At 58.2% G+C, this 21,864-nt stretch overlaps 1 protein-coding gene across 1 annotated transcript in view; it reads left to right on the top strand.

The window, feature by feature from the left end:
• The first annotated feature begins 12,077 nt into the window (after positions 1-12,077).
• EPHA8 (EPH receptor A8) overlaps positions 12,078-21,864 on the top strand; it is a 23,881-nt gene continuing 14,094 nt past the window's right edge. Inside the window, exons 1-2 of the mRNA XM_049617854.1 lie at positions 12,078-12,741; positions 19,875-20,030. Of these exons, the coding sequence (XP_049473811.1) occupies positions 12,144-12,741; positions 19,875-20,030 (754 nt within the window). The 5' untranslated portion in view covers positions 12,078-12,143. The remainder of the gene's footprint in view (positions 12,742-19,874; positions 20,031-21,864) is intronic.

Raw genomic sequence — 21,864 nt, 5'->3', positions numbered from 1 at the left:
CCCGCGCTCTGGGTCGTCACGGCCGCGGCGGCGGCGGCCACCTGCGTGTCCGCGGCGCGCGGCGAAGGTGAGCGGCGGCGGCGGCGGGGCGGGGGCGGCCGAGGGGCCGGGGCGCGGTGCCCGCTGCCCGAGGCTCAACTTCCTTCCCCTCGACCCGAGCGCGCGCGCATAAGGGGCTGGGATCCCTGGGTTTGGGGGCGGGAGGAGGGGGGGGGGTGACAGGGATGGCACCGCGGGAGAGAACCGAGGTCAAGGGACGGCGCGATGGAGACGATGGAGACGGGGACAGGACTGGGGAACAGGGACCCGTGGGCTGGAGGATGAGGGACAGAGGCCCCCGGGGGTCTGGGGAACAGAGGGCTAGGACTGAGGGATTTGGAGCTGGGAACAGAGAACTGAGGGTTGGACATTGGGGATGATGGAACAGGAGGGGGGCGGGTGGAGGGGGGTGGGACAGAAGACAAGAGGTATAGAGGAGAGGGAACAGGACCAGGGGACAGGGCGGGGACAGAGGACAGAAGACAGGTATACGGGGATACAAGATGAGGTTCGGAAGGCTGAAGAAGAAGAGGGCAGGGGTGGCCTTGAAAGGGGGGACCAAGAACTGAGGAAGGAAGAGCAGAGAGCGGGACCAGGTTGCAGGAGGACAAGAGAGGGGCAGGGAGTGAGAGTCTTAGGTGGGAGGGTTGGAGGGCTGGGGAGGTCACAGCTGGAGGGGAGGGGCAGCTCTGGGGGGCAGGAGGTGGCCCTGGGCGCAGGGCACAGTGAGGGGCAAGCCGAGGGGCTGCAGAGGGGCTGAGGCAGGCAAGGCCTTGGAGAGCCGGGTCTTGTCCAGGGGCAAGGCCTGGGCAGTCCAGTCACCCAGGGGACGAGGGGCCAGGGGGATGGGGGTGGAGGGTGGGAGCAGGAGTGTGGGCTGAGCAGTCAGGACAAAAAAGGTCTGGGAGGTGACCTCCTGGCAGTGGGAGGGAACAAGGAAAGCTGGGAAGAGGCACCCACCAGGTTCCCCCAACACCCAAGGCCTCACACCTGCACACCTACGCACCTGCACACACACACTCGTACACACACACAGTCAGTCCCACTGAACACTCCAGGTCCAGCCCAGGATGCCACCCTGGATTCTGTTCTGTACCCCACCCCTTGTCCCCCAGGACCTCCTCTGCCCCTACAGCTCTGCACAGAGGATGCGTATCCTGGTGCTCTGTGCAGGGTCCAGGGGCTGATGTCCTGGGTCCAGGGCTGCGTTCTTACCCCGGCAGGATGAACTTCTTCCACCTGAGAGGGAGCTCCAGAGCCAGTGTGCCTCATCCACGCTCAGATATACCGGAGATCCACCCCCTTGCACACGAACAACTCAGAGATACAGCTGTCCCCGAAAGCACACGTGCGCACACAGACACGCATCAGGATTTGCACACATAGACCCAGGCCCGTAGAGACTCACTTGCATGGACAGCCCCCACCTTCAACGTCACCCACGTCAGATACACAGAAGTGCAGCCAGTACACGTGTTCACACACATGTGGGGACAGATGCACGCACATGAAAATATGCACATTTTGGGCAGATACCACGTATTAAGAGGACCCTCAAACCTGCAGTTATGCCCACAGAAATGCATATGTACATATAAATGCACCCACAGATAAACTTACAGTCTCCAGTGAAAAAGGGACCACGTAGGGAGCAGGGACCATAGCAAGGGAGCTAAGAGGCGAGGTGGCAGGCAGAGCAGGGCCAGCTGGGCGGCTAGTGATGAGGTGCAGGTTCCTGGGACACCAGAAGAGAACTGAGTGAGGGTCAGGCCTGTGAGCCAGGAGGAGGGCGGGATTGGGGCAGAAGGGCCTGGGGGCTCTCGGAGCTATGACCTGAGAAGACAGTTTTCCCAGGTTTGGGTTGGAGGGAGGGGAACAGTTTCTCATCAGTAGATGCCGAGGGGTCCACATCTGGGATCCGGGCTCTGGGCTTTGGGCAGTACACGCTCAACTCCTCTCTTCCATTATCTTCTCCAGGAAGGAGGCAGCACCTTCCAGAATTGCAGGCTGACAAACCCCAGAGTCCCCCTGCAGAGGTGACTTTGAACAGGCTCACCTGCCGAAGGCAGGCCACTGGCCTGAGAGAGAGGACATGTCCAGGGGAGGGGCAGCAGTTGGGGAAGAGACAAGGTCCACAAAGAGAGGCAGGAGGGAAGTCTTTGTCTAGGACAGGGCTAGGCATTGTCCAGGGGCCAGTGCATGCCATCCAGTCAATGCAGCAGGGTACCCACGGTGGGGCGGAGGGCAGCCACGCAGGTTGGACGGCCTGAGGCGTAGGTTCCACGAAGGACAGTCCTTCCTCCGGAAGGACACGAGTCCCTCCTGGGATCATCCCTGGGCTGGTACAGTGCCAGGACTGGCAAGGGAGACTGTTGGAGCTCCGGGAGGGGCGTCTATTCCCAGCTGGGCTCTTGGCAAAGGTGGCAGTGCCCCAGCCTGGCCAAGTGCCCCTACGCCAGGTTCCTGCCAGGGGAGAGGAGGGCCCTGCACCTGCAGAGATGCCCCCCAGGCCCCACCAGGCTCATAGCCCCTTATCACTCTCTGGTGTGGATTATCCACCACTTTGGGGTGATCACCGAGGCGTTCACAGCCTGGCTGACATCCCCTGGCCACCCGAATTCTCCAGCCTCACCATCATGCACCGCGTCCTCAGGGAATGTAAATCAATTTAAGTATTAGTCTCAGCGAAATGGAATGGGGGAAGGTGACAGTGCTGGAGAAAAAAAGAAATCGCATAATGCCTTCCACAGTGGAACAGGAAAGGCTTAGGAATTATCTGTGCTTCTCAGAGCAGGAGAGGGACCCGTTTGATCTCCCAGAACAGCCCAGGCGGGTAGGCCCAAGAGGGATGCCCATAGACATCTTGCAGATGAGGAAACTGAGCACAGAGGGGTTAAGTGATTCAGTTCCCTGAAGGCCCTGAGAGATGGTGAGTTCAGTCCTCCCATTGGCAAATGCGGAGACCGGGCCCAGAGAGAAGAACTGACTTCACAGATGTCACACAGACCCATAGGCCAGCAGTGCAAGAGGCAGGAGGGAGCCCAGGCCTGGTGACCAGAAGGGTCTGCATTTCCAAGGGGACTCAGGCCTGGGCCAGGTGGGCCTCATACTGGAATTCTCTCCAGTCTGAAGAAACCTCCGGTGGGCCTGGAGCTTTCCTGGACAGACATCCTGCATCCCCACCCCACCCCCGGACCCCCCTAGGAGGGTGTGTGAGGTAGGGAGGGGGGGCACAAAGGGAGAGGAGAGGAGGGCAGGGTCAGGGAAGCTTCTGGAAGGAGTCACAACAAGCAGCCCTGGAATCCTATAGCTCTTCCTGAATCCGATAGAATCGACTTTTGACTTATCTTTGGATTATCTGAGCCCCCTGGCTGGCTGATCAAGAATCCGCAGCAAATGTGGTGAGGCTTCCTGGGGTGGGAGGGGTCTGGAAAGCAGGGTCTGCAGACACCCACCCGCCCTGAGAGTCAGGACCCTCCAGCGGGGAGGAGTCTGAGTGGTGGACATTTGTTCTGATTGCCCCTGGGTCGGGGCAGGTCTGAGCTGCATTCAGGGGAAGCTGGAGAAAGGGCCCTCCGGCTCCAAGACCCCATCTGGAATGTGGGTTGGAATGGGGGAGCCCCCGGGTCCCCGGCCCCGTCATCTCCCCGGACTAGGCTCTGCTAGTCTGGGGGAAACTGCAGTGCGGCCCCCTCCCCCTCCCACCAGCCAGCAGGAGGAGAGAGCTTGCCTGACCCAGTTTTCTCTCCATTGCCTGAGAGGAAGGGAAGGAGGCGGGAGGGCTTCTCTCTGCCTGCGCCCCTGGCGTGGGGCCGGCTTGGGGAGGGGAGATCCCTCTGCGGATGCTGGCTCTGTGGCCTGATCCCACCTGACCCCTGGGGACCCAGGGAGGCGGGCAGAGGCCCGACCCTCGTTCTCCGAGCTCTCTCTCCAGCCGGCCTTCCCTCTGGGGGCTCTGACAATGGGGTGGGAGGGTAAGAGGAGGGAGAAAATCAGCAAATAAGAGAGAGCATCCTCACTCCAGCATTTCCTGAAGACACTTGTCTCCATCTTTGAGGGGCAGGCGCAGAGCTATGCAAATCACAGGCAGAAGGACACCCAGCCTCCCTGCAGAAAAGTTCCAGGAGGGCCCCAGCTTTAACCCTCTGTAACCTGGCCCAGCCAGCCTAGTTGGAAGCCCATGATCGAAGGCTGGGAGAGGGGGTGCGTGGGAAGAGAGAGCGAAATGGAAAGCCGTGGGGAGGTGGAACCCAAAGCCCTCCGAACAGTCATCACCAGATAGATCAAAGGAAGCAGGGGCCCAGAGAGGGGAAGGGACTTACCCAGGGCACACAGCATTTGAGATTCAAACCCTGATTTCTGAACAGGTTAGTGCCGCTTCCTCACCTCAAAGTGAATGGGTAGGTCTGAGGTCCAAGGAGAGAGGCAGGAGGGGCAGGACTTCGGGAAAGGGAATTCGTGTTAATAAGGCATTGACTCCGGGCTCCACAGTTTACCCTCTGTCAGCACTAGGTATTATTATCCCCATTTTACAGAGGAGGAAATTGAGGGTCAGAGAAGTGAAGGTCACCTGCTACTGTGTAGCTGCATTGAGAGATGAGCCCAGCAGTGTCTGGTTCCAAAGGCAAGCTCTTCTCTGTTGTGTTGTGGAGGCTTTGCAGGTTCCCCTTGGAGGATCTGGCTTAGAATAGACTCGTCTTCCGGGCCAGCACTCCTTTCTCAACCGCGGTGACTGCTCAAGGGTCCTGCCAGGGCTGGGGGCGCTGTCTGCGGTTGCCTCGGCAGGTGCTCTGAACACCAGCCCTGCCGGCTCCGCCTGTGGGGCTCCAAGCATGTTCCCGAACTTCCCCGAGGCTCCGTGTTCTCATTGGTAAAGAGATAAGAATCAGCACCTCTCCGCAGTTGTGCAGGTCACAGAGGAGGCGTCCAAAGCGCCCCTCGCAGAGCTCAGCACATAGTAGGTGCCGAGAGGCCGCTCTTACTCCTCCCAATCTCTTCGCATCAGACGTGCACGGAGGACTTATTAGGTGCCAGGCATCTCCAGCGAGACGGTGGTGATTGCAAAGCCGGGGCCAGTCCTCCTGTGGGACAAATGACCGCAGAGTGTGAATGTTGGTGGGTGCTTTTGGATGCTGTCGTGTCCCACGAGAGAGACGGGGATCAGGTTGTCCCTCACAACACCCTGTAAGACAGGATCCACTGTCACGCCCATTTTTCACAGGAGGAACCTGGGGCTCAGGGAGGGGCAGGGACTTGTTCAGGGACACACAGCTCCTAAAGTGGCAAGGCTGGGATTCTGGCCCGGGCCTCCTGGACTCCCGAGCCCGTCTCTTAACCATCCCGCTGCATCACCAACCAGGGAAACCCAGCGCTTGGGGCAGCTTGCGTTCTGGGGGTTTGGCCGAGGTGGTGGAAGGAGGCTTCGGGCAAGAGGGACAACTCGAACCGAGCCTTGAAGGAGAAGGGAAATGAGAAAGACCACAGACACAGAGCTGGTGTGGGCTGGCCTGAGTGAAGACCCGTATGGCCAGGTGGGGCTGCTCTGTGGGACAGGGGAAGGGTGTCCCAGGGGCTGATGCTTTCTTGTCTCCTGTTTTACAGTGAACTTGCTGGACACATCAACCATCCATGGAGACTGGGGCTGGCTCACGTATCCGGCTCATGGGGTAGGTGATAGGCAGTGGGGCCAGCGTCATCCTCTATGAGCAGAGAAAGGCTCTGACTCACAGTCTTATCATCAGATAGATCAAAAGGAAGCAGATGCCCAGAGAGGGGAAAGGACTTACCCAAGGCCACACAGCAGTTAGAAACAGAGCTGCTGATTCTTTCCTTCCTCCTCCCTCCCTTCCTTCCTTCCTCCCTCCCTCCCTTTCTTCCTCCCTCCCTCCCTCCCTTCCTTCCTTCCTCCCTTCCATCCATCCACTATGCATTCATTCCTACCCTCCCACCTTTCCGCCTTCCTGCTTTCCTACCTTCCTACTTTCCTCCCATCTTCCTACCTTCCTTCCTTTCCTGTGTGCAGACCCTTGGGATTACAGAACCATCTGGTGCTGGGCTGCCAGTCCTTAAGTGTAAGGCCCCAAGTGTGGGATCCTTATATCTGGGGTCTGGGCCTACAGAGTCACATGCCACAACTGGGCCCAGGGTCGCCGGGGACGTGCCAATGGCCAGGAGCGGCCAGGAAAGGGCCCCAGCCAGGCCTTTCATGCCTCTCATGCCCCGTCCTCGCCAGGAGCTGTCCAGACCCCTGGACCCCCCCACCTGCCTCTCTCTTCTGTCAGAATCATCTGGATGGCACTGCTAGAACCCACTGTGGCCAAACCCCCAGGCCCATATGGCCTCCACAGTGACCCTGGGCTGAGCCCATCAGGTCTCTTTGGGTTGTGTGCTCTCAGGCAGGGGGCCCCTCCCATCTTCCCGGGGAGATGGCGCGGTAACCTCAGGGTGTCCAGGGACAACGCTGCACCGTCCCCGTCCCTCCACGTGTCTTATCCAGATCCCAGGGTGAGCAGGGCAGTCAAGCCAAAGTGAACCCGTGAGCCTGGCAGAGGCCCGATTCTGCCATCGACAAACGGGTGGCCCTGGTGGTCACCACTTCACTCCCTGAGTCCCAGTTCCCCAGCTGTTGGAAGGGATGTGCCTGTGACAGTGTCATGGGGTTTGCTGCAAGGGTGAGGGGAGGTGACACCTGGTCTGGGCACCGTGCCTGGCACATGGTGTGCCCTCACTGGGCACTGTCATCGTTATTAGTGTGTGTCAGTTACATGTCACATACGTGTCCTCCTGCAAGGGTGCTCAGAAACGCACCCTCACATCCCCGCCATAGACACAGGCACATCGAGTACGCATGACTTGTTTCATGAACACTGGCTTCCGCGGCTCTGGAGATGAGGGGAATGATATTAATGATGATGAGGGCGATGTTGATGTCAAGAGTTAGTGTTCATGAAGGGAGTAGGGGTATGTCTTCACTTTGGGGTAGGGTTTTTGTTTATTTAAGTAGGTTTCAAGTGATAGGGTTTTAGTTTGTTTTAAGTAGGTTTCATGTCCAATGTGGAGCCCAGCTCGGGGCTTGAACTCATGACCCTGAGATCGAGAGTTGGACACTTACCCCGTTGAGCCACACAGGCACCCCAGGGTGGTGTTTTCGTCCGGGTCATTTGTGGCCTGTGGCTGGGGTCAGGCCAGAGCCCCCCTCTTCTCTCCCTGGAGGTTTCGTGTCCTGGCAGCAGTAAGCTGAGTCCATTGTCATCAGCCCCCATGCAGCAGGCTTCAGGGAGCTTCACAGGCAGGCCACAGGGGCCTAAGAACCAGGAGGGAACTCCTTTCTGCCAGAGCAGGTCAGCCCTGCCTGAGGGTAAAGGCTGGGTCTTTGGGGTATCTCTGTACCTCCCTGGGCCTCAGTCTCTCTTTGTGGAATGCTCCTCTGTGTGTGCCCCCAGATGGCTGTCTCCCAGGGGTGAGCATGGGTGAGAAAGGGCTTGATAAAGTGGGCCAGCTCTGCCAGTGGCGGGGGGCCGACCTTTGAGTGGGTGACTGCCTGGCTGATGGCTGGGTCAGCATTTCCCCTGAGACTCAGCAGCCAGGAAGGAGTGGGCCTGGCCCCAGGTTGGCTCTGGGTGTCTCTGTCCCTCTGTCCTCAGAACTTAGGACTTGGTTTTTAGAGTAACAAGGAATTGTAAAGGTTTTAAGCAGGTGGGGAGCATGACCAGACTTGTCGATGATTTTCTGGAAATCTAAGGCTTGTGTGCTTGCAGAATGCTCTAAAGCACGGCTCAGAGTTACCTTACTTGTTTAGGAGTTAGAACAAATAACGTATATTCACATAGCTCTGAGTAATTCACAGACATTATCTCGTAATCCCCACAACCCATCCTGTGAGTAGGTACAGCCACCCCATTTCACGGATGAGGAAACTGAGGCTCAGAGCAGCAAGAAATAATTTGTCCACCATCAGGCAGGTTCCAAATGGTGGACTCAAACTCCAGTCTCTCCGGCCCGGAGCCTGTGCTGAGTCCCTGGTGTTCTCTTTGGTCTGTGTCCTCATTGTGAGGGGGTGGGAGGCAATTCAGCGTTGTCTGCTCAGCCAGGGACCACCTTCCACCTTTATGGGACCTGGAGAATGGGCTTGTCCAGAGAGGAAGGAAGGCTGGGTGAGATCCCTGGGTCCCAAACTCTGGATGTCGAGCCTGTTCCAGGCTAGCAGGTGAGGCATACAGATCCCTGCATCCAGGGGGTCTGGGGAGGTGCCTGGGAATCTTTTGTTTCATAAACTTTCCAGGTGATTCTCCTGCCCAGCTGGCTAGGGAGCCTGTGGACGTGGTCCTTGTGTTCCAGGCACCCCTCTGATTCTGAAGTTTCCTAAATAGCCTGGGAACAAGGGTCATCCAGGGCTGTCTCCAGCGTCAGCAAAATGACCAGATTGTCAGGCAAGGCTGCACGGCCTGGGAGCCAAGAGTCTGGGTCTTGGATGAGCCGTTACGCTGCTGCCTTTAATCAGTGTGACTCAGGCAAGTCACTTACCTCGCCTCCACCTCCCCGTTTATAACACGGGGATGATCGCAGTTGCCATCAATGAGGATGCATGAAAGGGACATTTCCTGGTGAGAAATCGGAAGCCCTGAGAAGTTAAGCAACTCTGCTAAGGTTGGGGGGAGTCTGGCCCCAGGACCCAGACTCTTAATCAGGATGTGCCCCTCCCTCCACACGTTGGGACGCACTCCCCCTCTTCTGGTGAATTAACCGGTGATGCTGCCCTGGGATGAAAGTCACGTTCTGTTGTCTCACCTGGTCCCCTGGAGTAGGTGGGAGGGGCTGGAATCGGCCCCTCCCCGCCAATTTCACGGGAGCGCAAGCTTCAGAGAGGGGAGGTGATGTGCCCAGGGCTGCACAGCTGGTCCGGGGCATTCTGTTCCAGACAGAGGACGGAGTTGCAGAGCAGTGGTGGGGGCCGGTGCCGGGGTGGAGAACAGGGCTCATTCCGTCCTTGCACCAGCCTCCAGGAATTCGTGCCTCTCTGGGTGTCTGCGGCAGCCCCTGGGGCCGGCAGGGCAAGGCCAGGCCATTGGCACCGGTAGGGCGGCTGGAGCGGACTCAGATGGAGCTGATTAATTTATCCAGGTTCCTGGCAGGAAACGGACAGGGAGCAGCTGGCTGGCTCTTTGGTGCTCCGTTAATTGTGACAATGACTTTAACCCCAGATGTGACACCACGCTGCCCAGAGGCCCTGGCTGCGGTGGGGGGCACAGGGGGGCCCTGTAGGGGTAGGGGGTGTAGGAGGCATCAACTCTCGGGTGAGGCTGGCACACCGCGGACCTCTTCCCCAGGGGGCCCGGAGGCAGGCGCCGGTGGGCTAGGAAGATGCTGCTGGGTCGGCGTTGTAGGAGTGCTGTTCCTCTGGTGCCTTGCTGGGCCAGGCCCAAGCCAAAGCACTTGGCAGCCTACGTCTTTCGTCCTCTCGAGCCTCACTGAGGCGGGCCTGCCTGAGCCCCATTTTACGGGGGTGGGCACTGAGGGTAGAGACCACGTGGCTGGCCAAGACAAGGAGAGATGGAGGGGCTTTTGTCAGACTTCAGACCCCCGAGGCCCCACTCCAACCCTCGTGAATTACTCAGAGCCCCACAGATTCTCAGAACGTCACGAGGAGCAGTTTTTACCTCCCACCCCCCTTAAGTAAGAGGATCTCTAGTTCAAGGGCAACTGCCCATAGAGGCCCGAGAAAAGGACAGCAACGCATTGCATCTCTGGCCGAGCCAAGGCAGGGACCCGGAGCCCCTCCCCTCCATCTGCCTTCAGCCCCCAGCCCTTCCTTGGGGCCATCAGGAGTCCACTGAACTCAGCCCACAATAACTGCTTCTGGCCAACCAGCACTCTGCAGTTGAGGAAGCTGGGGCCCAGAGAGGAATGGGAGCTTGCCCGAGGTCACACAGCTGGTTAGAGACCAAGAGGTCTTGATCTCTTGGCTCCTGGCTCATTTGTCAACACTGGATCTTGGAGGTGAATCTTCTGTGTCCAAACTGGGCTATTTGGTGCTCGAGGGACACTGCTCATACTCCCCCTGCAAGAGCTTCCTGCTTCAGCCTGCAGGAAGTTCCACCCCCCTCTGGATGCCCAACGTCTTTGGCATAGGGCGCCCAACCACCTTGTCTGATGCACTGTGAGACGGTCAAGGGGAGGGAGTATTTCTGGCATGTTGCTTTCCTTGTTTTTAAAAAAGTTGTGGTAGGGGCACCTGGGTGGGTCAACTGGTTGAGCGTCTGACTCTTGACTTCGGCTCTGCTCATGATCCCAGGGTTGTGAGATCGAGCCCCGCGTAGGCTCTAAGTGTGGAGCCTGCTTGGGATTTCTCTCTCTCTCTCTCTCTCTCTCTCTCTCTCTCCCTCTGCCCCGTCCCCCCGTTCACTCTCTCTCTAAAACATTTAAAAAAAAATTTAATGAAGCCATTGAACTGGGTTTAAAAAACCAATTGTGGTGAGATACACATAACATAAAATTTCCGAACCACATTCTAACCGCTTTTTAAGTGTACAATTCAGTGGCATTAAGTACATTCACTGTGTCGTGTGACCATCACCACCATCCATCTCCAGAACTTTCATCTTCCCAAACTGAAACTGTCCGCATGAAACACCAGCCTCCCGTTCCCCAGCCCCCCCGGCCCCTGACAACCACCATTCCATTTTCTGTTTCCGTGGATCTAAGTGCCTCGTATAAGTGGAATCATAAAATATATGTTCTTTCACCGGCTTATTTCACTTTGTAGAATATCCTCAAGGTTCACCCATGTCGTAGCATGCATCTGGCTTTCCTTCCTTTTCAAGGCCGAATAATATCCCATTGTTTGGATATACCGCATTTTGTTTACCCATTCATCCAACGATGGACCCATTTGGGTCATTTCTACCTTTTGGCTGTTGTGAATAATGCTGCTGTGAACATGAGTGTGTAAGTATTTGTTTGAGACGCTGCCTTCGATTCTTTTGTGTATATATTCCCAGAAGTAGAGTTGTTGGACCGTAGGGTAGTTCTATTTTTGACTTGCCGAGGAACCTCCATACTGTTTTCCACGGTGGCTGCACCATTTTACTTTCCCACCAACAGGGCACAGGGGCTCCAGTTTCTCCACATCCTCACCTACATTCGTTATTTTCTGTTGTTTTGATAGTAGCCATCCTAGTGTGTGTGTGTGTGTGTGTGTGTGGAGTGGTATTGCATTGTGGTTTTGATTTGTATTTACCCTAATGATTAGGGATGGTGAGCATCTTTCCATGTAGTATTTGACCATCTGTATATGTTCTTTGGAGAAACGTCTATTCGAGTCCTTTGCCCATTTTTTAAATTGGGCTGTTTGGTTCTTTGTTGTTGAGTTGTAGGAGTTCTTTATATATTCTGGATATTAATCCCTTATCAGACACGTGATGCGCAGGGCTGTTGCCTTTCGCTCTGTTGATTGTGTCTGATTTATTTCTGAATCACTGATAACCTGGCTAGCGCCTGGCCCAGAAACCACCACGTTCAACGTCCCCACATCCTAGTACTCCCTTTCTCAAGGATCTGAGGCATAGTCAGGTTCACGAATTAGAAAGATCCCTCTGGCAACTGATAGGGAAACTGGACCCGTGGGCTTCCTGAATCACTCAAACAGAATACCCCCAAACTCCCCCCCACCTCCGGGAGTGTTTGGAGTCGCCATGTAGAAACAAGGTTGGATTTTGTAGCTTTGGCATCAATTCCAGTGCTGGCTCCACCGGTCACCAGCCAGGTGACCTCAGACATGTGGCTCACACGTCTGAGCCTGTCTTTGCTCCAATGCAGCAAAACACGCTTTCCCAGAAGGATGTGGAGCTCTCTAGAGTGCCTGACGTCTGTGACAGTCCAGTAGGAGGTCAGCAACCCAAGGGCAGAGACCCAAGTTCCATCTTCTTCCCCAGGATGCCCCCGGGGCCATGCATGTTGCACGTGGCACGTGGCCGGGGCGACCGGCAGGAGAGGGCGAGGTGCTGCCTCTCGCGTCAGCGCTGTGCTCTCTCTGCCCGCAGTGGGACTCCATCAACGAGGTGGACGAGTCTTTCCAGCCCATCCACACGTACCAGGTGTGCAACGTCATGAGCCCCAACCAGAACAACTGGCTGCGCACGAGCTGGGTGCCCCGCGACGGTGCCCGGCGGGTCTACGCCGAGATCAAGTTCACCCTGCGTGACTGCAACAGCATGCCCGGCGTGCTGGGCACCTGCAAGGAGACCTTCAACCTCTACTACCTGGAGTCGGACCGTGACCTGGGCGCCAGCACGCAGGAGAGCAAGTTCCTCAAGATCGACACCATTGCGGCCGACGAGAGCTTCACGGGGGCCGACCTGGGCGTGCGGCGCCTCAAGCTCAACACGGAGGTGCGCGGCGTGGGCCCCCTCAGCAAGCGCGGCTTCTATCTGGCCTTCCAGGACATCGGCGCGTGCCTCGCCATCCTGTCTCTCCGCATCTACTACAAGAAGTGCCCCACCATGGTGCGCAACCTGGCTGCCTTCTCGGAGGCGGTGACGGGGGCCGACTCGTCCTCGCTGGTGGAGGTGCGGGGCCAGTGCGTGCGGCACTCTGAGGAGCGGGACACGCCCAAGATGTACTGCAGCGCCGAGGGCGAGTGGCTGGTGCCCATTGGCAAGTGCGTGTGCAGCGCTGGCTACGAGGAGCGGCGGGACGCCTGCGTGGGTGAGTGCGCCACGCGGGGGGCATGTGGGCTCAGTCCGGGCGGGGCGTGGGGGCCGTGGCGGTCGGCAGGGATCCGGGCGGCGAGCTCAGCACCTGGGAAGATGGGTGACCCTCCAGGGTTCGTGGGTCAGCGAATACACCAGGCCGCCTGCGTGCGTGGGAGCGTGTGTGTGGAGCAGGGCAGAGAGAACAGAGGCAGGCACGCCGCAGCCGGGTGGCGCCTTCTGTGGGCGCCGTGGAGGGGTACGTCTTAAGCACGCCCTTGTGCTCGGGCACATACCCGTGCGAGGGAACGATTCTAGGAGCTCACGTGCGTCGGGCATCGTTTTAGGCACTTTTCACATATTAACTCATTTAGTCTCCGGGCCTCCCCTGTGACATAGAAGCTACTCTTATCCTGGTTTCATAGACAAGGAGACGGAGGCACAGAGAGGCAGAGGAACTTGCCCGGGGGCACACAGCGCGGGAGTGGCAGAGCTGTGACTTGAACCCAGAAGTCTGGCACCGGAGTCTGTGCTTAAAACCGCCAAACTTGTACGGAGTGGAGGGAAGTGGAACCAGTCCGTGGGTGAATGAGTGCAGTCTGGGGCACCCAGGGGGTACTCTCTAGGTTGGGTGTGTCACTGGGGCACCTGGACCAGCCTGCCGGTGTTTGGGGGGGAGGGGGATCTTACCCAGGGACCTGTGGGAGGGGACAGCCAAGGTCCTTGTGAAGGGGAAGGTGGAGAACGCAGCAGCGTGGCACCTGTCTCCCCATGAGCATGCTGCTGGGGTTCCCACGCCAGAGACTGAGAGCAGGACCCACACCCCAGGCTGCGTGGACGTGCCTCACGCTTCCACTGTGCCCCTCTGGGGGCAGTGTCACGAGGCATCCCAAGCACCCGGGTCACCGGGAGAGTCGGCTGGACAGACAGCTGGTGACCCAGCTGTACTGGTCTCCGCCTGATTGCCCTCTGCCCTTCCTTGGCCTCCCCGGGGGCTGGGCACACGGCAGCTCAGCCACTCAGAGCATAGTGAAGCCTGCTGTTGGGACCACTGGTTCTCCTGGGGAAGGAGGAGGTTCCTGTGCAGGGAGCAGAGAGACTAGGGCCTGGCCCCAGATAGGAATTGGGACGGGGCCCATCCCTCGGCCCCAGGAGGCAGGCAGGGCCCCTTAGTGCTCACAGGACTGAGGAGGGCACAGGCTGACAATTTCAGGTGATGCTCAAGGTAGTTCTGTGGGATCAGGATCTCCCGTGCAGCCACTAGGCCCTTTCCAGCCCCTCTCGGGGGGCTCTGGTTTCCTTAAGAAGTCCTTCTTCGCACTCCCAACTGCTATGAGTCTTTGCTTCTCCAGAACCCTAACCCCCGAAGCACCTTCTGTGACATTTGCCTGTTTCTGGACTTGTTCTATCACCTGTGGCCTAGTTGGCTTTCAGGCTCCCAGGCTCCCAGCCTCTCCTGGCTCCTATCACAGCCATCCCTGTGCTTCTCAACTTCCCACTGGGTAATTACAATAACAAACACCCCCGTTGCCTTTACAGCTCACAAAGGGATGCTCACACATCAGTTCATTGGCTCACTGTAGCAAGGCGGGTATTACCATTCCATTTTACGGATGGGAAAACTGAGGCTTAAGAGGTAGTGTCGCTGCATAGGCCTCTCGGCTGGTGACAGATAGAGTTGGGGCCTGAGTCAGGTCTGTCTTGCTCGGAGCCATGTGTAGGTATGTAACCTATCCCTGGCCCAGCACCAGCGCTCTCCCTGCCTGAGCTGGCTTCCAACATCCCCTCATTCTGGTGCGGATAATAAAGTCCCTTAGCGACAGTTTGTTGAACGTTTGCCACATGAATGAGCGCTTCTTACTCCTCACGGCAGTTACTCATTTTGTTGAGCATCTAGTGTGGCCCAGGCACGGGGGTTTCGGCACAGGGAGTCCGTGCAGCCGGGGAGTTCACACACTTTCTCATGCTTACAAAAGTCCTCTGAGTGAGGTCGTGTCTCCCCATCTTACAGATGCAACAAACTGAGCCCCTTCCACCTAAGTCACAGAGTAGGGCTCTGATCCCAGGCTGGCTCCCTCCAGAGCCCTCAGCTGCTCCCTCTGTCCCTAGAGCCTTCTGCCAGACCCCACCGCCCTCCTCTCTGGGGTAACATCAGAGCAGTTAGGAACTGGCATAGCACAGGCCATAATAATCAGGCCAGCTGCTCAGCGGATACCTGCTCAAGGTCAGCCGCTGGCCCCCACTCTGGTGCAGGTAAGACCCTTGTCTGTCCAGCGTGCCGTGGGACACACTTGCTCGTGGGAGGGAGACTGGTCTTCCTGACTGGGGGATCGGGGGTCTCCGGTGCTGCTCCAGCCCCCTTGTTTGACAGGGGTGGGGAGTGGAGCCCAGAGAGGGAGTGTGTTTTGCCCAAGGTCCCACAGCGACTCAAGGGCAGGACTCCTGGTAGAAGCTCCCAAGTCCCGGGGCGCCTGGGTGGCTCAGTCGGTTGAGTGTCTGACTTCAGCTCAGGTCATGATCTCAGTTTGTGATTTCGAGCCCCACATCAGGCTCTGTGCTGACAGCTCGGAGCCTGGAGCCTGCTTTGGATTCTGTGTCCCCCTCTCTCTCTGTCCTTCCTCCGTTCATAGCTCTGTTCTCTCTCAAAAATAAAAATAAAAAAAAATTAAAAAAAAGAAGCTCCCAAGTCCCGAGCAGCAGGACCGTCCCAGGGCTGGGAGAGGCCGAGGCCAGTCTCGTTTCCTGGCAGCACTGGCACATTAATAAAAAATAACAAAGAAATGTCAAAGCAGGGTTAGGCAATGGCGGCACGTTTCGAATTTTACATCTAAATCACAATACAATGTAATTATGCCAGTTGCGAGATAATTACAGGTTTTATAAAAAATATTAATTCCTAACGCACGGCAGGCAGTGAGGTTTGGGGACGGGATGCCGGTGGTAGGTGGCACGGGGAGAGACTTCGCTCACTCCTGTCGCGGGTTTCTGTGATGGTCTGTGTAACCTCCTTTGAAGAAGCAACGTGGGTCTGAAACTGAGCCCCCCCCCCCCCGCCATGCGAGGCCCTGCCAGCAGTCCCCATCCTCACCCCTCCTTGGGTGGGTACCCTGAGAGTGAGGAGGCTGGGGGGCCAAGCAGGAGCTGGGAACAGACTGGGGGTGCCCTTCTGGGCCGCTTGAGTTGTCCCCTCAAAGCTGCGGCTCTCCTCCGCCGCCGATCCACCTGCGTGGGACTCCCTGAGGACCGTGGGCCCCTGGATTCTCCATCGGACAATTGTCCCTGAGCAAACCGTTGAGGAGGAAGGCTGGGCCCTGCGGTCCCCGCCTGCCCAGCCTGAACCCTCCACCTTCCTTCTAGCGAAAGGAGGGGATCCAGAGCCTGAGGCCTGCAGCAGGGGCCGGCCCACGGCAGTGGCCTCCCTCCCGGCCTCCCTTCCCCCTGGTTTCACCCTCACCGCTCTCCTCAGAAGTGGCCGGGAAGCACTCAGTTTGACAGAGAAGACAGTGAAAGCCCATGGGAAAGGGACCAAGCCGGTCGCCCGGCTCTTTGAGGCCTCACCGAGACCCCTCAGGCCTCAGAGACCCACAGAAGAACGTCAGAGCCAGGCGGAACTCGTCCAGTCTGCCAGTGGGGAAATGGAGGCCCAGAGAGGTGGTGTGACTGGACCAAGGGCACACAGCTAGGGGTGTGATTGCATCCCAGATCTCCCAACTCCTTGAGCAGAGCGGTCCCCTCACAACACAGTTCCAGACCCAGGCCCCACCCCCCCACAGCTGGCTGCAGCCCCCTCCCCGCCAGGAAGGGGAGAGACCACTCAGAACATCACCCAGCAGAGCAGCAGCCCCGAGTCTGAAGTCCTGGTTGCCGTCCTTCCCGTCACCTGGACGCAGAATACAAACCACCCTCCGAGGCCCTAATCATTTTTCTATAAATATCAGAGCGTCTCGTTTCGGAGGGGGAGCGTGAGCGACGAGCTCTTTTGCCTTCCTGACTGTGTTTAAAATCTGATTTAGAATTAATTTCCTTTGGTCATCCACCGGCAGACGCCTTATTTGTCAAATCTCAGGCTCTTGGCGGGGGAGAGGGGAGAGGTGGTGGGGCCTCAGGCAGCTGCCGGCCTGACAGGCGGCCTGGGCAAGGTGCCCTCGGCAGGGGCAGCAGCCCCGCCTGGCTCCCGGCCGACACGCGGGCCACGCAGACTCCGGAAGCACCCTGGGTCGCCGGGCGGGGCCGGGCCCCTGCCCAGGGCCGCTCCATCTGTCTCGGCCATTAATTCCCGGCTCTGCCTCCAGGTCTCCGGGCTCCCCGAGGCCTGGTGATTAGTATTCTTATTAAAGATTATTTTATTTTCATTGCGCGGATTAATCTGGCTCTGACACGTTACAGCCATATGGGTATTAGCAGAGCGCGTGAGAACCGCCCATCGGTGAGCGGCAGAATGGCCAGGCCATCTCTAAGTCCCGGTCCATGTTGAGAGGCTGGTGGGGGAAAGGCCCGGGCTCCAGAGGCTCCCCCACCTGGGTTTGCATTCTGGCCCAGCGAGGAGCCTAGAGCAAGGCACTCCGCCGGTTTCCTCTCTGCCAAACAAATGTATTAATGGCAGCCACGTAGCATCGTGATAAGTGCCGGGCGCGGTCCTGACATGAATTCACATGCATTTGCTCATGCCATCCTCACAACAGCCCTGGGAGGTGGGGGACTATTATTATCCCCATTTTACAGATGAAGAAACTGAGGCCCAGCAGGCTGCCTAGCGTCCCTTCGCCTAGAGCAGAAGAGGAGCCCAGGCAGCCTGCTTCCAAGTTTCCGCTCTTAACTGACAAGAACCAGATGGACTCTGAACGGCCAGGGGCTCAAGACCCGCAGGCTGTCGTGCTGTGCTTGCTTTATGCCATGAATCACCCCAGGGTGTGCTGTGTGCCTCTCACTGCTCTGACGGCACATTGAGAGCAGGACCGACTCTTCGTATCTCGGCTCCATGGTAGAATCTCAATAAATGTGGGTGAAGGAATAAATGAGGGGAGGAATGAGCGAATGGTCCCCAAACTGCTAGCCGACATGGGTCACTGTCATTCAGCTCAACAACAGGCTGTTTGCCGATGAAGCGCAAAACCTTCCTCTGCCCCATTCCTGGGCCTGGAGGAAGGCTCCTAGGCTGTGCCCCAGGGCTTTGTCTCCCGGAGGGCTTCTAGGAGGAGGAGGTGAGATCACAGTGTGTCAGCTAGGAGCCCCAAAACCCGGAGCTCCCAGGGAGCCCTGAGCCCTCGTGGGTCTCTCCAGGGGGGAGGGAAGAAGTCTCAAAACTGAGGCACACGTTCCCCAACTCTCCAACCTGTGAGCCCCTTCTGGCTCCACCCCCTCTGAGTCTGGGAAGCGGTATCATTTCTCCCGATGCCGGGTCTTCTCTCAAGCCTGTAGCATTTTACAAATTAACTTGATTTTAGCTGTTATAATACACAGTGAACTTCCCGGTGGTCCCTGTTGCAAAGGAGGTCAGGTCCGTGGTACAGCTGAGGACCACCCGGCTAGGTGGCATTTGGTCCTCCTTGAACTCCCGGGATCTCTCCCTGCTGCAGAGCAGATCACGGCGGGATTAGCTCACTTTGAAAACGTGGCGCTGACCGCTTCTGCTCCGAGCCAGACTCTAGGAAGTTTGAGATGAATAGGGCAGCCCTGCCCTTGTTCACCAGGAGCTGCCCACAAGCAGCTTCCGGTTTAGGAGGAGGGCCAGACGTACCGATACACAAGTACAGCCATAGTGTTATCGGTGGCGATACTGAGCAGGGACTGCAGAAGTGGGGCAGGGAGGAGTTGTTTCTACGCACCTGCATATGTGTGTGTGTGCATACACGTGGAGGTGTGGAGAAAGGCTTCGTTCCAAGGGACAGGAAGATAAATCTTGAGAGTTTGACAGGTGGACAAAAAGGACAAGCCATCCCAGGAAGAAGGCATAGCACGTGCAAAGGCCCCGAGGCAGGAAACAACCTGCTGGGTGTGGGGAGTGGCCAGTCCTTTAGTTTGGCCTGTGGATGGCGAGTGAGAGGTGACACTGGAGGAGGCTGCGGGAGGGCTGTGCCTGCCACGCTTTATTGTTAGGCCGTGAGGGTGTGAACCAGCAGTGACCAGGTCAGGTGTCGTTTCAGGGAGTTCCATATAACGTAGAATACCCCCACTCCCTGTGTGGCTGACAACTTCTTACTGCTTAGACACGATTCAAATACCATTTCCTTCCCTGAGAAAGTAGCTCCTCGCACAATTTGCCCTTTGCCACCTCACCCGCTTTATTTCCTTCCTGGCAATGATCACGGCCTCGTTTACCACACTCCAAGGTGCTGGCTCTGTGAGGGCAGAATGAATGGCAGTCACACTGGCAGCTGGGACTGGGGACTGGGGAGGCAAGGCTGGAGGCTGGGTCATCCAGGTGAGAGATGAAGCAGGTGTGGCGGAGGCCGGGGAGAAGGTCATGTACAAGACTGGTCAGTCCCGGTCACGGTGACAGGCTCTGGGAGGGGCGGGAGCCTGCGAGTCCTGGACAGTCAGCATTGCTTGGGGAGCTTGGAAAACAGATCCCCAGGCCCCACGCCTGGCTCTTCTAACTGGCTGGCCGTGGTGGGGCCTGGAATCTATATTTTTATAGGGGTCCTATCACCTGGGTCTCTTTTCCAGTCACATTCCCACCCGCCCCATTCCCTTCCAGCTTTCGTTCCTACCCAAGTCCCAACCCCAACCCTTGGATGCTGAGCCTCCTGACCCCCACACCCGAGGCAGTGTCTCACTCAGGGCCCGGTGTCCGGTGATGGACAGATTCAGGCTGGAGACAGGCCTGGGTGGGAAGGGCCGCAGCAGGAGACGTGACTCTGGTTTGACGAGGCTCTTTCCTGTGCCGACTTCGGGGCCGGGACTCAGGTATCGGGGTCCCAGCCTCAGTTCTGCCCCCGACTAGCTGTGCAACCCTGTGTAAGTCACAGGCCCTCTCTCTGCGCTTCGGTCCCTCCATCTGCAGATGAGGGTAGGACCTGGTGATGCTGAAGGGCTACACCCGTGTCCCTCGGGATATCCCACTGGAAGCCTTGGGTCAGAGGGAAAGCTGCCCCGAGGCCTGCCAGGGTGGCCCGGCTGGCTCACCTGAAGCCGCCTTGTCCTCCGCAGCCTGTGAGCTGGGCTTCTACAAGTCGGCCCCTGGGGACCAGCTCTGCGCCCGCTGCCCTCCCCACAGCCACTCTGCAGCCCCCGCTGCCCAGGCCTGCCACTGTGACCTCAGCTACTACCGTGCGGCCCTGGACCCACCATCTGCAGCCTGCACCCGTGAGTACCACCCCGAGCCCCAGCATCCTGGAGATCAAGACCGGGCCAGGACCGCATGCTCCCAGGACTCCAGGGACCCAGTCAGTGCTCTGTGGGTGAGGCAGGGACAGGTGGCTCTCTTGGGCCAGGGGCCAGTCTGGGGTAGGGGGGGTGACTCCGACTGACTCCTCTGTGGTGGCTTTGACCTCTCTGAGGTCCCTACTTCTTGTCACATGTCACCTGCCATCTCTACAGGGAAATCCTTCCTTCCTTCCTTCCTTCCTTCCCTCCCTCAGTCTTTCCTCTTTGCTTCGGGGAGCAGAAGAGAGCTGGACTCATGCCCCGCCCGGTACCAGGCGTTTTGGGTCATCTTCTGATCCGGCAGTGATACTGCTGCCCTGGGAGCTGGGGTGGGCGAGCCAGGGGGTTCCCGTGAAACAAGGGCCCGTCAGAGGAGCCCCCTAACCGCTGCTGTCCTCGACGGACTGCCTGAGCTGCCTTAGTGGGTGTGGGGTGTGGGGTGAGTGTGTATAGGAACTATGTGTGGCCGCCTGCTTGGATGTGGCATGCGTGTGTCTGATTCTGGGTGTGCCCTGGGAGGCCGGCAGCGATCAGAACACTGTGTGTGTCTGTGTCGACAGCTGCTCCCGTAAGGGGCCCGCATAGTGTTTGTGTGCCTGGGCGCGAGCGTGAGAGTCTCGTGCCCACGTACATAAAGGACTCTGAGGGGTGCGTGTGCACATGTGGGTCCCTGTAGGGGATTCCCAGGTCCCTGCAGAACTTGGACGAATGTGCCTTGTGAGCCCAGCGTGTGCGCACGTGGCCCAGCAGGGGAGGCGCGTGTGCCCGGAGAGGGCGTGGTTGCGTGTGCTCATGCCCTGTGCACCTGAGGGGACTCCGAGGGGCTCTGACACCGCGCCTGCAGGGCTGTGTGCCTGGGCGTTCTGCGTGCTGCCGGCGGGGGCTCCTTCATCGCCTCCTCTCCTGGCCGGAAGGGGCCTCTCACATCCCGGCTGGGAGGCGTGGCAGCCAGCTCGGCCTACCCCATTTGCCAGTGCTGGTCTCTTGAGGTGGAGTGAGGGGCACTTCTCACTGGTTTTGCCCCCCAGTCAGTCTCCAGTCTCCCCCTCCCCCCACCTCCACCACACCCGGCTCCCGGGCTCCCTGTACATGGCGTGCACACACACACACACACACACACACTTTGTCCCTCCCTCCCTCCGTCCACTGTCCTGCCCAGACCCATGCATTTTCCCCACATGGGACCTGCCGATACAGAAAGGATGGCTGAGCGATGTGGTGCCTACCATGGGCTTTGCAGGCAAAGTGATCCCAGCTCTAGGTCACGGACACTTGTTCTCAGCTAGCCGGACTCCAGTTTTTCTCCAAATCCACAATTCAGTGCCCTCAGGTTCTAGAAATCTTACGACTGTAAAAGACTAAGCTTTTAGTATTCCGCACCCTTCAGATTCTACTATTCTCTATGATTTTGAGATTCTACTCTTCTATTTTCTTGAGATCTGAGAGTCTCCGCCTGAGATGCTGAGGCTTGAAATTCTGAGCCCCAGGGCCCACCCCCCTCAGCACCCCCAGTCCCTCCAGACTCGAATCCCCGCCCCCAGGAGCCTACCCCAGCCCCACCTTTCTCTCCAAAACCTCTGCGCTTCCCAGACTGGGGCTCTGGACACACACTGCTGCAGAGACCTCCCCTGGGCTTCCTGGAGCCTCCATGTTACGCCCAAGCGGTGCTCAGCGGTCTGTGTTTCACGTCCAGCGCGGGGTGAAGGAGTGAAATGCGGCAGGCAAATGACAGAGGCATTTCGCACCCGCCCCCAGGGTGGCTGCTGTGGGCCCC

Source organism: Panthera uncia (genome assembly GCF_023721935.1).
Source record: "Panthera uncia isolate 11264 chromosome C1 unlocalized genomic scaffold, Puncia_PCG_1.0 HiC_scaffold_4, whole genome shotgun sequence".
Taxonomy (NCBI): Eukaryota; Metazoa; Chordata; class Mammalia; order Carnivora; family Felidae; genus Panthera; species Panthera uncia.
The sequence above is the reverse complement of the archived record's forward strand: the minus strand, read 5'-3'. Positions and strand labels throughout refer to the sequence as shown.